The sequence below is a fragment of the Phascolarctos cinereus genome, unplaced genomic scaffold (genome assembly GCF_003287225.1).
Source record: "Phascolarctos cinereus isolate Bilbo 61053 unplaced genomic scaffold, phaCin_HiC Scaffold_4;HRSCAF=312, whole genome shotgun sequence".
In the NCBI taxonomy this organism is placed as follows: Eukaryota; Metazoa; Chordata; class Mammalia; order Diprotodontia; family Phascolarctidae; genus Phascolarctos; species Phascolarctos cinereus.
In genome coordinates this window covers 500,098,616-500,115,357 of record NW_027555847.1, presented here as the reverse complement: position 1 = coordinate 500,115,357, position 16,742 = coordinate 500,098,616, and the positions used below count along the sequence as shown (strand labels likewise).

The window sequence follows — 16,742 nt, the reverse complement described above, 5'->3', positions numbered from 1 at the left end:
TTCAAATACCTACAGGGTGCTTAATTTTGTGTTCCAAACATCATTCAGGGCAATCCTGGTGTCTTTTAACCCTATTAGCTGGCCTTTCAAAAAGATAAGAACACAACAATTTGCTATTTAGGAAATATGAGGTCCTTGCTTCTACTGCACATTCCTGGTCATGTTGATGGAAACTCTTCCACTCACAGAGCCCTGGAGTCAGAGAATATGGGTCAGAATTCCTGCTCTGCTACTTACTTCTACCTGTGTGACCTTGAGGAAGTGATTTCACTGTTTAGGCCTCAGCTATTTCTCCAATGGTAAAATGAGTGCTCAGACAAGACGATCTCAAAGTTTCCTTTCAGCTCTAGATCTTATAACAATGATTACACACGGAGTCAGAAGAAATGAGTTCAAATCCTTCCAATCCTGTTAGTACTGCCTGTGTGCCACTATTTCCTTAGCCTTTGTTTATTCAGAGGCAAAATGAGGGGATTTAACCTAGGTTTCTAAGCTTCCTTCTAGCTTTAAATTTTATGATTCCATGATCCTTCTCATGTCCTTAGGCATTCACTTCATGCTGTTTGTACTAAATTCTGCTATTAAATAAGGACTTTTCCCCCTCCCCAGAAGATCGATAGCATCTTAAATCAGTAAAACCCATTCCTAAAGTTTCAAATAATCTGCACCAAGAATATTCAGGAGAAGAATAGATGTTTTAACTTAAAGGATTAAAAAAAAGATAGACTCACTATTCCTCCAAAATTAAAAATTTTAATTAATTAATTTTTGTTGACTGGATGACAACATCTTCAAGTGTTATTATTAAAAAAACTAAACTAATAATTGAAAATAAAAAGTCAAACATTGAGCATACTACAGTGGAAAGACTGTGGAATTTGGACTCAAAGAAACTAAATCCAAATCTTAGGACTGCTATTTACTAGTTCTGTGAACCTGGCCAAGTCACTACTTCTATGGATCCCTGTTTCTCGACTGGTAGAAAGTTGGACTAGACAATCTCTAAAAACTCTTTTAAACTCTAAACCTATGATTCTATGATCTCAAAATATTTTTAAATACTGCATTCAAAAATATAGATGCACACACAAATAGGACAAACAGGCTTCACATATAGGTAAACAATAGTTACATTCTTTTTATGATTCTTGCTAATTCACTGAATATGTGGCCTTGTACTAATCTGCAACCATTAAGTGTTAAGAATGACCTAATCTAACTCAGCATTTTAAAAATGAGCTTTTTAAAATTTGTATTTAAAGGTTGGAGGCAAATCTTGTTTCAAATTCTGAACTTACGGAACTCAAAGTGTACACACTTGTCATTCTGAACCATTTGATTAAATTAAACCACAGGAAACTCTCCCAAGTCCTAATGAAGCAGCAATTACATGTAAGAAGGGAGACAAGCCAAGGAATGTCTTCTTCCAATATCTCTTTTTCAAACATCAGGATACAATATAAATGCCTTGGATTTCATTTTACTGATATTCTGTCTGTATTATTCTTTGATGGGAATGGATGGTGACTGATGGAAGAATCACATATATAATAAACAGCCCTCCGCGCCACACCCACCCTGCCAGAGGAAAAGATTTACAATGCTTTCTTTTCTTTTAAAGGCTCTCAAAAAAAAAAAAAGACAAATGACAAAGCCTATGGTTGGAAAGAATCTAGATTAGAGTTCAGAAATTATTTAGATAAAGTTTTAAAGGAAATCATGAATTTTAAATTTTAATCGATAATTACTTTGATCCATGTTTATTTGTAAGATTATATATATGTATATATATATAAAATATATAAAATGCACGTATATATACATATATACACACATGGCAGGGAGAAAGAATATAATCTCAATGAGAAATAAAAACTAAAATACTCTTTTTTTTGGTAAGGAAATAAGAAAAAATGGGATGATTATGTTGGGGGAGGGGGTCTTCCCCACTCCAAATATGTTTCCTTCTTTCTGAATGAATCAGAACTGAGGAAGGTATAGGAATCTGACTACAGCTTGGTCATAGGTGGCAATCTTGCATTATTTCCAGGCATTCAGCATCACACTGATCACATGTGATGGTCCATTTTAGCATAATAAGGCAGAGAGGTCTTAGAATAGAGAAGACACAGAAATAATGTCAAAAGCAATCCTTCACATTTGGATTTTGCCATATCAAGTGCAAATAGTGAACTTAAACATGAAAATGCAATTTGCTCCTTCTAAAGTCTACATTCTTATCTCTCTCCAAAAACACACATTCATTTCCAACGCCTCAAGGTAAAGAGGAGGGCATCTATCACAAGTACGGAGAACAGCAGAAGGATTTAAAAGCAATCTTTTCATAATGTTTCTTTGGCAGAGGAGTGGAGTTATGAGTTACTCAAAATTCATAAAGATTATTAAGTTTACCTCCACACGGAGGATGTGCCACCACTGTATCTCCCAAACCATTCTGTCAGTATTCCAGCTCAAAACTATTGAGAATCTGTCTCTGGTTCAGGACATCCATCCATTTTGCAGCATTAGTGCTCTGCTGCATAAAATAAAGGCTGTGTCCCATTAGAGAAACAAATTGCTTTCAGTGGAACAAGCCTGCAATATCCTCACCAAATTCATGATGCTCATTCTTTCTATCCTTATTCTTTCCTGTAAGTGATTTTAACAATCAAGTAAGTTCCTGTTTCTTCAACTTTACTCCAGTTTATCAACTTCAGATGCTCGCGTGTCTTTGTCTATTGGGCTATTGGGCTATTTGAATGATTACCTGATCCCCTGAAGCCCTCTGTCATTACTGAGCTTGTATCACCACCAGTGACCCCTCATGGTAAGAAACCTGGAGTAACAGTAAGTGTTCCTGTTCAATGAATCCCAAGCTCACAGCTGATCTAAACTGGGCCTGTAGGTTTCGTGTTTTTTCTTCTGACTCTTCTCTCTTAGGTCTGCAGGAAGTTATGAAACAGATTTTTCTAGTCCTCTCAGGAGCAAGGCCAGGTTCACAATTTGACCTCAGACACTCAGCGGTGCTCCAAAGCAAAAGAGCCTGATAGAACAGAGTATTAGTGTTCTCTGGCAAGCATAACGCAAGCTATAACATACACCACACAGAAATATTACTTATGGGAGATGACAAGCAATGGATCAGAGAGAAAAAATTGGTATGATTTAATCACAGAAAAACAACATAGACACACAAACCCCCACATACACATGCACTATTTTCAACTATTATTCGGATTACCATGGATAAAGGCACAATATTCTTTTGGAAGTCAACTTAATTGACTGCAGAACTAACCAATCAGCTCTGTCTGTCCCATTAAACTACTCAATTTTAACCTACCCAGAAATGTTGTAAAATACTGGTACTATCCCCAACATTACAAATTAGGAAGACTTTTAAAATTAAACAAATGTTTATCTATTAGATGGTTATTGTTTGGTGCATTGTCGCAGGACTAGCTTGTGCTCACCTGATTGCACACAATGGATATTGGAAATTAATAGTGACAAAGGAAAATGGGCTCTGAAGTCTTATTGAAACCATTTCTAGCCAAAGGGCTGTGGAGTGGATTCCCTGTAGGGGTGCTTCCATCTGAAACCCAAGGGCATCTACATTACTGAAAGTTGTGCATATGAAACCTATTGCTCAATGACAGGAGAAAAGACCCTGAAACTGTTATTATCTTGATATGGGATTCCTGGGCCAACCGTCTTACACTCTCCATAATAATGCACAGTTATCTTTTATTTTTTTGCACTTCATCATGCATTCCATTAAAAGGAGCACATTTTGAGGCAAGAACGATAAGCTATTTAGACAGAAGGTAGTGATTCAAAAATTGCAAAACTTCAGCTTTCAAAAATAGCCTAAGTGACCTCTTACAATACTCTGACCACTCCACCGCAAGCGGGAGGCAACCCCTGTGAAGAGTGAATTCTGGCAAAGTTCTCTCTTCACAGATGATGCACAGCTTAAGCTATAATGAGTTTTTGGGTTACAAATGCTGAACGCATTAATATTCCTTGATGATAATTATCACAGTATAAGCACCTTTCCCAATGTGAGTAGCATAAAGCAACTGAAGCAGCATTTTTACTACATTTGAAACAAGCTGGAAAATGGGATTTTCTACTCTTGTAACCTGAGGTCAACATACATCAAGCTATGCATATTAAATACACCTCTGCCTATACCATACCTCTCTATACTGCTCTCCCTTTCTCCTTTCCTCTCTCTTTCACTGAACAGACACACACATCATGCCACATGTCTCTCTTATGCATTCTTTCATATTAAATTCTCCACGTGTGTATGGATATATGGTACAGAGACACACAAACTCAAAGCAATATGTATTTTTCCCCCAATCATAATAAATCCTACTTTCTCTTCTTACCAGAATACAAATAGTAAATAAGATCAGTAAGCCCTGTTTTGCAGATGAGATGTGTCTCTGTGCAGTTTGAAGGGAAGCTGTGGTCACTGGCTGCATATAAAACAGAATGAAAATTAGATGCTAACAAATAGTCTCTTACAGGAAAAAAATGTGCTACATATAAATCTGAACAAAACCATTGGCTTTTATCTTTACACTTTCAAAACTAAAAGTAATATTAATTGTTGAGAAGTTTAAATGTCAATCCCAAACCAAAAATATGATGGCAGGAATGATATTAAAATCCTATTTCCTGGTAATACTTTTACCTATAGCTCTTAGACATGAATATTTGATTTTATTTAGAAAAGAATGTTGTTGTTTAAGCTGATACCTATTATTATACAAAAGTATTAAGGATTGACTATTATAAAATATATAAACAATGAATGAATTTATGTAAAAGACATTTATTAAGTACCTACCATATGCCAACCATGGATACTGTTTTATCAAATAAGTAGCTGGTAGCCCTTAATCTTGACCGAACATTGGCAATGCCTATCATATTATATGTGCAATAAATGTACAAGAAATGTAAAGAACTCCATCACAATTTGATTTAAGATGTCAACCCCTGAACAGGTTATAAACTGATTTCTATCCACTCTCAACATGACCCACCCCATACTCTCACCCACCAAAGGGGGAAAGCAATTCTATTTTAAAGTCATTTTGATGCTGAGAGCTTAAAACATCAAAATATGTCTTCTTATTTCCCCCTTTACATACCATGATGCCATTTTAGTAGGCTGTGCAAATAATCCCCCCTGGCCCTTTGACAAAGCAGTGACAACACAAGAACCAGTCTGAACCTAAAAACAGGAATTGATTTAGGTGTTTTGTGGGTGTAAAATCTGCTGAACTCATTTGTGCCGCGTTCCCCACACTTCATTTAGAAAATATGACACGCTACAACTGTTCTAAGTAATCCAACATCATTTTTACTTATGTGCTGCAAAAAAAAAAATGTCTTAAAATCCCATTTGAATCTACGGCAGGGTTTTGAGGGAGCCTTTGCTAAATATTTAACAGCACTATCAGCTTATTAAATACTATAATGTGAAAGCCGTGAAAGCATGATATACAGTGCTTGCCATTTTTTTTTCACTTAATGCTGGTGCTCGTTTTGAACACTCTACAAGCTCATTCATCAGCAGAACTGATGCATTTTAAAAAGTACTCATTTACTAGCAGATAAATGTGGTTAGAGAACCTTTTTAGTAGAGAAATGACTGAAAACCTATGTGGTTTTATGGTACAAAATTTGCTTTACTGTGGTTAGGGGGAAAAAACCCTCCAAACATTCAAAAGGCCATTTTGAAAAAAAAAATGAAAAAAAAAACCCAGCTCTGAAATAAAAGATAATATTACAAAGCAAGCGAGGTGTATGCATAGTTCACAGGAATTTAAATTCACTGAAATATGACTATTTGGTAAGGCCCACCCCACAACGAAGTATAAACCATCAAGTACATAGTTCCTAATGAAACCATTCACTGCATGTTTAGACTGTTGCACCTGACCTTAACACTGTTGAAAACTGGCTCAATTTATATCCATTCACAGACTTATGTGTATGTATAGAATCTACATGGATGTAGATAGGTGTGTATGTTTATATATTTTCTTCTTTGCACATCACAACAAAATTCTTCTGTTAAACTGATTACCTCCCTTAAGCAGGGAATCATAATAATTCACGCCAAGGATGGGCAGTAGAACCTCACTGAAAAGACGTTTCAATCCACAAAGAGACATCACGATACAGCCTAATTTAAAGAAAGATTTCTTTCCACTGGATGGCCTGTAGAGCAAGCATTTATTCTGTAAACACTGCAACAATGATCATCTGTCCCCCTCAGTTCTCAGTGGAGACCCTTGCTTCTGAAAATGTCTTGTGGTGACTTACTAAATTCAGGCTATTTCAATTAGTATTACTGCACATTAAAAATTAATTGCATTACAGAGTGGATTAAGGTTTAAATTTCAATTCTACAGTACATGCACTAGAAATGACAGCTAAAAATCAATGCTCTTTGGCCCACAATCGGAAGCGTGTACAGCCGAATAGTGTGGGACTGGCGTCACTGGCCAAGCAGTTTTAAAAGACTTGATAGTTCAATTGAAGGTGTGTCAGTTCTAATTCTAGATTTCTGTTTGAATGCTGCACAGTAGCTTCGTATTAAAAAAAAAACACAACTATATAACAATCTGGAAAAAAAAACACAAATGGACATGGGCCCCAAAATGATGACCAAAAAAGAGATTAACATTTAAGAAAAACTCACGTACAAACATCCGTAGGCTCAAAGGAAATCTTGATGACAATATTAAATTGGGGCAGAGGATTCTGATATTAAACATATATGGCTTCCCAACTAGTTATTGGATTAAAGCGGTGGTTAAGGGGAAGGGAAATCGGCTCTTTTGCAGGTAAACATGGAAAGCCACTAAAACATATGCAATAACCACAATGCCTTTATCTGTGTCTGAAAGGTAACATTAATGTACGCATGGAAGAAATCTAAGAAAGAGCTGAAGACAGAAACATGTTTTTAAAGCAGTAATCCCACTGATATTCCCTTTTATGAATTACTGAATATGAGGGGGGCACGGAGAAAGGAGAGGACAACACGTGATCATTTCTGTTCTCAGTTTAGAGTGTCTCCCATGCAGAAATATTTGGGAAGAGAGGCCTGCCCCTTTTTGCTCACAGCGAATTCATTCTTTTAAGAAGCTGATGATGAGGAACACCACGCTCCCCGTCAACAAACCGAAGTGGCATCAATAAAAAGCCGCCCAGGATACCTGGGTTTGGAATTGAACTGTGATTGGTGCGTACCTAAGAGGAAAAATGAGGTCCACAATGTTCCTAAAGATCCCCTCTGGGCAGCACTGGTGGCCAGAAGCAAGTTCGGCAGCAAGAGAGTGAAGAAGATGGGAAGTAATAATAACAATAAAAACAATAATCTGGTGCAAATGGACCCCAAGGTGTAGTAGTCATCCCTGTGCAACAATCACCCTTCACTGCAATTTACTGATGTGGCTTCATTACAATACAGCATAGAAAGGGGGTAATGTACAAGGCATACTATTTAAAGCTACATGGTTTGCAGCAAGCAGCACACACCTACCCAGAGCAGGCACTGCCTTAAGAGCCCAGTTAAAGAGGCCACCTTCAATTCGGATTCTTCAAAATTCAAACAACCTGTAAGAAATTGAAATAAAGGTGTGGTATGTATGTATGGTGTGTGCAGGGGGAGGGGGAGAGAAGGGGGGAGAGAAAGGAAAGAAGATGGGAAGGAGGCAGTTTCTTGTAAGCTAAAACAAGAAATCTCAATAATACTATTGTTGATTTTCAAATAGAGATAAAAAAAAAGAAACCAGATAACCACTTGCATTATTGGAAAACAGGGAGCAATTCTCTTTATCCTCCTCTTACTTCCCCAACAATGAAGGGAAACAAGGTTTATGCTCGACTATACCAATACTAACTGACCCAAACATCATTTAACAGAAGAAAAAGATCCATTTACCAATTTTTATCTGTTAGAGTTCAAAGTCCTACTTTTTATCCAGTGCACAGAAGCCATGGCACCAGTGTGTTAAGGAGAAGGGGAGATTCTTTTCTCACCAAGGATCACTGAGTATGTCATTGGTTAATTCCTGCTCTATGCTCCTCATTAGCATTACTCTCAAGTTTCTGGTTATCATATCCGAAATATTAAGACATAATAACTACGAAGGTGCAGATAATTGGATATTAACCAGAACATACTTGACTGGGCAGGAGGTAGGGCCTTGCTTAAACTAATCCTGAAATGTATTAATCACCAATTAATGAAAGAGTTTCAAATTCATTTTCTATTATAGAACACCTCCGAGTATCTAAGCTTTTTCTAACAAAATGACTTGGAATAACAGGATAGGAATGAGAAACACACCAATGTGATGCTGGCCCCAAGTAATTCACTTTGGCCTGTTGTCAGGTTTATAGAAGTAAGAAATCCAACACTGATTGCCCTTTGAAAAGTCTAGGGATAGGGATGCAGTCAAGGGAAGATACCTTTTAGAGTTCCATGGCTTTCATTTAAATTCAGAATCTGTCCATGTAAATGCCCATGCTGTGGTTCTATATTTTATCACAGAACTGTCCTAACATTACCCGAGTTCTCTTGTATACAGATTGGGCTGTACCTATGTAACCTGACAACTGGATAATGTCTTAAAATGCAATAGCAATTAATCAGTCATTTGAACTATTGTATGACAATAATAGTAATGACAGTCATATAGCTCACATTTGTACAGTGTTTTAAGGTCTATAAAGAGCTCTACATATAAAGAGCTCTACAAATAAAGGATTTGACTTTAGGGAATTTCTATATTTGAAGGGAAGCCCAAGGAAGCCTAATACATAGTACAAACAGTAGGCACTCAATAAATATTTGTTGAAAGAATGAATGAATGAGTAGGTGAATGATGAACTTGAACATCTGAAAAGCCACAAGAAAGGGTGGTACATCAAGAAAGGGGAAAATATTAGAAAGTGGGTGTCTGGTAAGGGAAGAGTCAACTCTCCACAGCCTTCATATGGTTGTGCACTCTCATTCTCTGATTTACAGAGAATACTCATTTTCTATATACTGAAAAAAAAAAGCAGCACTATGCTATACTGAAAACTTCTTTAAATGTCTGGAGTCTGAACACTTGTAAAAAGATAATGATTTACACAAACAACATACATTCTTAAAGGGCAAGCAAGTCAAGTTATCAGACATGTGTAAGCTATATCTCTAAACAAAATTATTTTTAAAAATCCTTCCATTAAAACAGTACGGGTTTGAAATAACCCTAAATGGCTTACGTTATTATTATTTTTTTTTAAAAAGTGTTGTTAGGACAATGGCAATGCCAAAGCTAGGGCTGAGATGCTACTATTCCTCTGGTGGTTGTTGTTATTTTTTTCTTCCCAGCCCTGTTTCATTTAATTTGATGGAAATAACAAGTAAACTCCTATTATCCATCTGTGGGTTTTTTATTCTGTTGTTTGTTGACTTTAATTTTAGTAATTCTTAAATAAGCACTCAGAGCAGATGAACTAAGATATGCAAGCCAGTAGTCCTTTTTATCAACAATTTTGCCATAGAAATACACAAACATTTCAATGGCTCTTCATTAGCAAACAAATCAACAAGTGATATTTTAATGCATGACTTTATTCCATCTCTGTGGGGACTGTAGTTGAGAGTGTGATGTACAGTACAGAGAAAGGAATCATCAGCCACAGTGTCCCAGGGCTCTCTCCAATGAGGACTTCTCAGCCCCTGCTTAAAGAGTGAATTTAATTGACTGATAGACAGTAGCTTCTTTGTTCACAGAAGACAGCGAAGTAATGGCAGCTTGAAAATCGTACCATCTACAGGGTCTCCTGAGACTAGTAACAGGGGGATATGTGTCAGGAATAAATAAATAATCTAATTATTAAGCCACTTCCTGTCAAGTTAACTCCAATTTGTTGGCTTTTGAAGGCAACAAAACGAGGCATTTTTCCTCATTATGCTTCTCTTTTTATACCACTGGTAATCACAGGCGGATTAAAGGGTGCCTGATTGGTTTTTTTGTCAAGGAACTGAGAAGCAGCCAACAGTACAGAAAAACAGAGTTGGGGTTAGAAGAAATTTCATGCTTGTCTCCTTTCCAGCTCCCTAACAGCCCACACTGCTGCCCCATACAGTGCTGCCAGCTGTACAGCAAATGTGTACCCCTCCAACTGAGGCCTACCGGGCCACAGGCGCCATCCTGAGAGCTGTGAGATACCTTGCAATCTTGGCAGGTAGCTACTGCTGTCATAGGCATAATTCTAAAGGTGACCTACGAAACCCCGTCAGCTCACCAAATGCAACAATATGAGCAGCTGAAGTTCCACACCCACTCTCCATATTGCCTTCTTTTGTTTTGTACTCTGCTGCTGATGGCACTGAAACCAGGAATTAACCGGGGGTGGGGGTGGGGGGGTGGAGAGAAAGTGTGGGGGAAGGTCACCAGAGGGATTTTCTTTAGTGTCTGTAAACTAGACCTGGGGAAACAGAGTCTAGGAGGAGATAGACATTTGACTGCTTAAAAAAATCTCATGGTTTCCTCTTCCAAGGCTCCAAACATGCACTAGATATTCAGATATGATAACAAGCACATCAAACATGTGTTTGAGCAGCTGACACACTTAGCACACATTCTGCATGAAGTTCAAGGTGAGAACGCGATCACCCACTCAGTCCTCATCTTTATAGAGCCCTATGTCACATGTCATCAATTGTGATCCTTATGGTAGACACACTTCTTCCCAGGCACTTCTTACAGTGCCGAGGTGAGTCTGCTGGCATTCAACAGAACTGAATAGCAACCACATTAATCTGAGACAGACACAAAAGAACTGGCCTAAAATCAATGAGTAAGAAATGGAATCTTTGAACATGGACTTGGCCAGAGTCCACAACCTTAAAGGACATTAAAATAGAAGGAATGTCTAAGAGTCTTTGCTGAGGGCTTTTAACATAGAGTCAATGCTAACCCTTTGCTTTATTTTATCTTTGCCCATCAGAGCTGAAAAGGACAGATCCAAAACACCCACACAAAAAAGGATCTTAGCTGGATAAGCAACCTGGTTTCTCTTTAACTCCATAGGACTTGCCTGAAATACATCAGGACAAATTTTCTTAAAGAGCTAAAGAAGAAGGAACACATGCATCTGGCTTGACCTCTTGAAAGGTCAATCTGCTCCATGATAAGAGACAGAGGACAAAACAGTCTGTTCCTTTGGAGCACGTGCTTTCAGGAGTGATGGGAATAGAGGGGATTCTTACAAGAAACCAGAATGGGACTTTTAAGTCTGGTGAACAGCGCTGCTCGGGTATGTTTACAGCTGCAGATGCCCTTTCAGAATACATCTTGAATTTTTGTTAAATTGTGCAGATAATTAAACCCTCTTCATATTTACAGTCTGCTTCATTGGTACCATGAATTCTGTTTTCAGTTACTGTCTGCATATTCCCTCTCTGAACAATTTCATACTAAGCAATAACACTTCATTTTACATAAGTTTTATCTGATGTCCCCATACAGAGCCGCCAGCTGTACAGCAAATGTGCGGCTCTCAAACTGAGGCCTACTAGGCCACAGACTCCATCCTGAGATCTGTAAGGCACCTTGCTGTCATTGGCAAGCTTTCCCTACTATCACTGTTACCATCTCTCCACACTACACACAACTTAAAATCATCTGATTATTAGAATTTGTGGTCCACACTCCATTTTATCCTTTATTTAATCTATCCCCAGATCACACATTTGTTTAAATGTTTTGGCTGGTTTACAAATCATGCAGCCATCTGCACAGTAGGTGTGACACCATTTTTTTTAGACAAAAGTTACATTATAAACAAAGATAAAGTCATTTGAAATGCTTTGGTGTTTGTTATTCTGCCTGGTTCACTTGGACCAACTCTAAGAAATAAATAGAATTATCTGTGTAAATCGATGAACATCTATGAAAAACAACACCCAGCAGAACACAGAGCTTGCTCCATTACCTACGTTAATATCATGACAGCTGAGGAGAGATGACCTGGCCCACTTCTCATCTCTCCTGTACAGATGGCTATTAAAGAGAAAGTATCCCTTTTGTATGGTCCATGTAGAAACCCTTTATGGGCTTTTCAAATAAGCCAGCATTGCCCACATGAGGGTAGCTTTCTGTTAGCATTAAACAGTGCAGATTTCATCTTTTTAAAAATCCAACTCTTGACGAAATAAACCAGTATTTCATCATATTTAACACCAAACACTAATCATGCCTCAGTATTCTAAACAATGTGACTACGCTTGCTTTTTAAGATTTGACAGACCTCTCTCATTGAGGCTAAATGTAAGTAAACATAAGACTCCAAAGACTGATAATAACTTCCCAGAGCCTCTGAGAATAGAATACTTCTACCTACCTCTTATCTCCATGCCCCCTCCCCCCTTCCAGGGTTAATTTCCATTCTTTTTTTTTTTAATGTTTAATAACAGAGACAAAAGGGAATTGGTAGCTTGTCATCTTCCTAGGAACAGATCCATATCTTTGGATTTTTTTCCTCCCTTAAGACATAAAGTTCCAAAACCACCACAGATTTCACAATGTTGGTTTTAGTCTATCCTAAAGGAAAGAAGAGTTAAACTGTTTACAGTTAAAGCAATGATACCTAAGGTCACAAAGGTGTAATGAAGATTAGTTACTTCTGCTATTTCATCCACATAACACATGAGAGGAACATAATACCATGTGTGATCTAAGTAATAGGATTTCAGAATATATCAAAATCACATGGTGAAGAACAGGCTAAAATTTTACCTCTTTGCAACAAACTGATGTAGGCATTTCTATTGTGTTGATATCACTGGTGGCAGGTGACATAATGCATATCGTATGTTCCTCTCCATTTGATAAATAGAAGACCTGATACAGTTTTAGTCTGAAGATTGTTACCATCTATCCAAACACGTTCATATCAAAGTGACACATAAAAGATATCATCTCTCTCTGTATCCCTGTAATACATATAGATATATGTGTATATTAATAACAATACCTATACCTTTATTGACGTATCTATATCTACACTACCTATATAAAGACATCTATATAGTTACTACTAAAGATAGATTATATATAGATATATAAAGATATCTATCTTTATGTCTTTACTGATAAAAAGATAGATTAGATAGACAGATATCATCATTTCCAATATTCCTTCTCTGGTGGATACATTAGATCACAGAAGATACTATAAACCCCACCATTAAGTATCCCAGGAATTCCTTAACCTATATTTCTTGCTTTTCCTATTCTCTTCATACAACTGGTTTCCCTCTCATAACTGACACAACTGGAATTACAAAAAACAAAAACAAACAAAAACCCTATACACCCAAATGAAAGGGAAGATGTAATGAAACAGCATTAAGACCACTTTGAAAAAATTATGTCCCAAATATATTCTGGAGTTAATGGCTTGTATCCAAATCTGCTTTTTCCCTTTCCTTCTGCCAGCCCTACTCAGAACTTCTGGTGGAGTGAGGGAGAAGTGGCTATTTCCACTTCAGCACCACTCACTGTCCATAATCCACGTTAGTAGCGGTGAACTACCAAGATGATGGCATTTTTCTTCCTTTTTATCATTTTTCTGTCAGGCCGATCAGCCCTCGATGGTAAATGTGCTGCTTGGTTGTGCTCCACCAGCAGCTCGCAATTTGCTCACTATGTTTCATGAGACAGTTGTTTGTGGCTGTTTGGAACACATTTACCTCTTTGGGGATTTATACGCTAGTTGCAATGCCAACCTCCATAGTGATCGAGATTTCTTTCTAACTAAAATAGATAATTAGAGGCTGGTAATTATTGGTCAAGAATTATCAGAGTGAAAAAATTAAGCTCCTCATAAATAGTTCTTGGCAATGTCATCTCTTTACATTATCTCATGCCTAACAGCACTTTATTCAGAGTACTTACAAATTTACACTACTGCTGTTGAGCCTCATAATTTTATATGGGGCTATTCCTTTGCTGGGTTAAACACATTTGAACTCCCTGGATTTGGAAATGGCGCCATTTCCCCCACCCCCATACAAGATCAAATCTAAGGACATACATTCATATTTCTCTATAACACTAATCAAAATAAAATAATAACAAAGAAAAAGAAATGTTTACTATGTTAGTAGAAAATAAAACAAGGTTCATGATGGTATGAATGAATGAAGCATATAAATCTTAATCCCCGACACTGCTTCTTCCTGCATTCTCAGGTCAAATGCCAACTGTAACTTGAGCGTTTGAACAAAGGGAAACAAGAAAACCCTTCTCATCTGCTCAGACTCTAAAAGAGGGTCTCTTTGCCCTGGAAAGATGTTAGAGTGTTTTGTACCTTTTTTATGTGTAAAGAAGAAAAGAAACTCCTAAATAGTTACTGGTTTGGTTTCTTACTGAAACAATGTCAAAATATGTTTGCGGGTCAGTTGGCATTTTTTTTCTTAATAGACATAAGTCAAATCCCTCATGTATTTTCATTGAGTAACTATCCCTGCAGCCCAGAAAATGTGTCCACGTCTAGCTGCAAAATGGCACTTAAGCAGAGTCTTTTTTATGAACCAGGTAGAAGCATTGACATTTTTCCTCCACAAATGTCTTCTACTGATAGCTAGAGGTAGACTGGGACTACAGAAATCTAGACAGAAGTATAGTGGGTACTTGACATAAGCCACTGGAATGATATTGCTTCAGTATGCATGTTTGGAATGGAAACCAATGTAAATTATTTTGTTGCAGAAGACAGAGATTACATCTCATTGGGTCATCTGCAGCTTTTTGTTTTCCATTAGGTGACAGAATCCCTTCTGTTAAAATGACAGAAATGCATGAGTAAATCTGTAAAAACACTATGTATCACTGAAGCCACAAACAAAAAAAGAGCAAGAATCTTTTCAAATAGTCACTAATCCCTCTTCCCTGCTAAATACCTCATTGAGATTATTTTTCAATTAGACTCTACCTCCAAAAAACTACCATCACACAGATATACAACTTAAAAATATCTAGTCTCAATGGAGCTTTTTAACCAACAAAATAATGCAAGCTGCCTTACTGGAAAGAGTGAGTATAACATTGGGATTTTTAAAAAGAATATCTTAGCCTTTGTGACACCTTCCTGTAGTGCTTTTTTTTTTCTGAATATTAAAAACATAAACAGAGTTTGAGGACTGAGACGTATGGTCAAAAAATAGAACAATTAAATGAATATTTATTTATTTGAGCTTTGTAAGTCCAAAAGAATTAATTTTTTAAAATTATTTTTAAAACAGCACACATTGTAATTATGAATGTATAGAAAATTCATAAAGATGAATGTGATTTAATTCTCTGATGAAGGATGAATTGTTAAAACTTCAGATCCTAAGAGACTGCAACGTCACATAATCCACTGCACTATTATACAGGAGTGGGAAAAAGGTATTGAGAAAACATTAATGGTGTAAGGAATGGAAAGTAAATGTTAAGAAAAAATGTAAACAAAATTTAAGAGAAAGATCAGGTACACTTAATGAATGTTACAAGATTGTAAAACCCCAAATTAGGGAAACAAACTTTTGCAAACTTATGCTTAACATTCAGTTCAGGTTGTAAATGTAAGAAAAGCCTTAATTGTTTATGATATAAAATACGCCAGATTTGTTAAGCAGAGTCATTAACAGATAAACAATAAATCTTATGTAGAACACAACTAATCAAAAGCGTGCTATACAAATCTCTGTACTTTCAATGAGGCACACTGTTCCAAGAAAGGTTTTATAGTAAGTGCATATAAATGTATCATTAGGTTTATGTCCTAAAACATTGGTATGAATGACAGCTATACCACCCAAGAAATTAAAGGCTTCTTCCTCTACAAGCAAACTCCATCCAGCCTTCCAAATAAAAAGAAGTTTTAGCAAATGGAAGAAACCATTCTTATTTATCATTTGGGAAAAAGGAAACAGATAGGTTTTTGTTACTCTTGAAATAAGATTTTTCTTACCTACTCAAAAAAATTAAAAGATTTGGTATTTGTTTTAAGTAGAGGAAAACATTTTAAGAAATCAGATGGTAAGAGGATGCCAACAAAACATTTCAAATAAGTATCTCTGACATTCCACTGTTATCCCTTAACATCAAATCTCAGTATCTATTACTTACTATGTATCTGAAAATTATCAAAGTGATGAAAAACATTAGAATACAAGGAAATCCTGGTAAAAATGGGCATAAATTGAAAGAAGCTTCCCTTTTAATCATTAATGATTTTTTCTTAGTTTTGAAGTATCAAGTCTTTTAATAGGAGGTTTTAAAACATACTTCTCCTAAGTACTCAAAATCTGAAAACATAAAACTAATCCAACAGGTATTCTCTGACCAACTTGCTAGCATTCATTGACATTTATTTTCATTTATTTATGTCCTAGTATTGAGTTTTGTTTTGTATTTTGCTGTAACTGGGACTCCCTATGCATCAAACTTCCTTTTCTGGAAAAATACATCCATATACTAGTCTGAAATTTCGAGCATTTTTTCCAGAAATACGGAGTCTGATGAAGAAATGGAAGATTTCACAAAATTGGGTATGTGCCCCTTTGCAGGAGCACACCATGGAATGTTTATGCTATGATAAAATACAACAAAACAAGCATAAAATAAGCAACTCTCAAATCTTTTTTTTCACAGTAT

General features: G+C 36.6%; 1 protein-coding gene across 12 annotated transcripts in view; it reads right to left on the bottom strand.

Annotated features, from left to right (window-relative positions):
* Window positions 1–16,742, bottom strand: part of ZNF521 (zinc finger protein 521) — a 345,041-nt gene that overhangs the window by 138,023 nt on the left and 190,276 nt on the right. The window contains exon 6 of one of the 12 annotated variants that reach the window (XM_020968724.2): window positions 7,577–7,650. The exons of the other annotated variants lie outside the window; for them this stretch is intronic. Coding sequence (XP_020824383.1) covers window positions 7,577–7,650 — 74 coding nt within the window. The remainder of the gene's footprint in view (window positions 1–7,576; window positions 7,651–16,742) is intronic. 12 annotated transcript variants of the gene reach the window in all.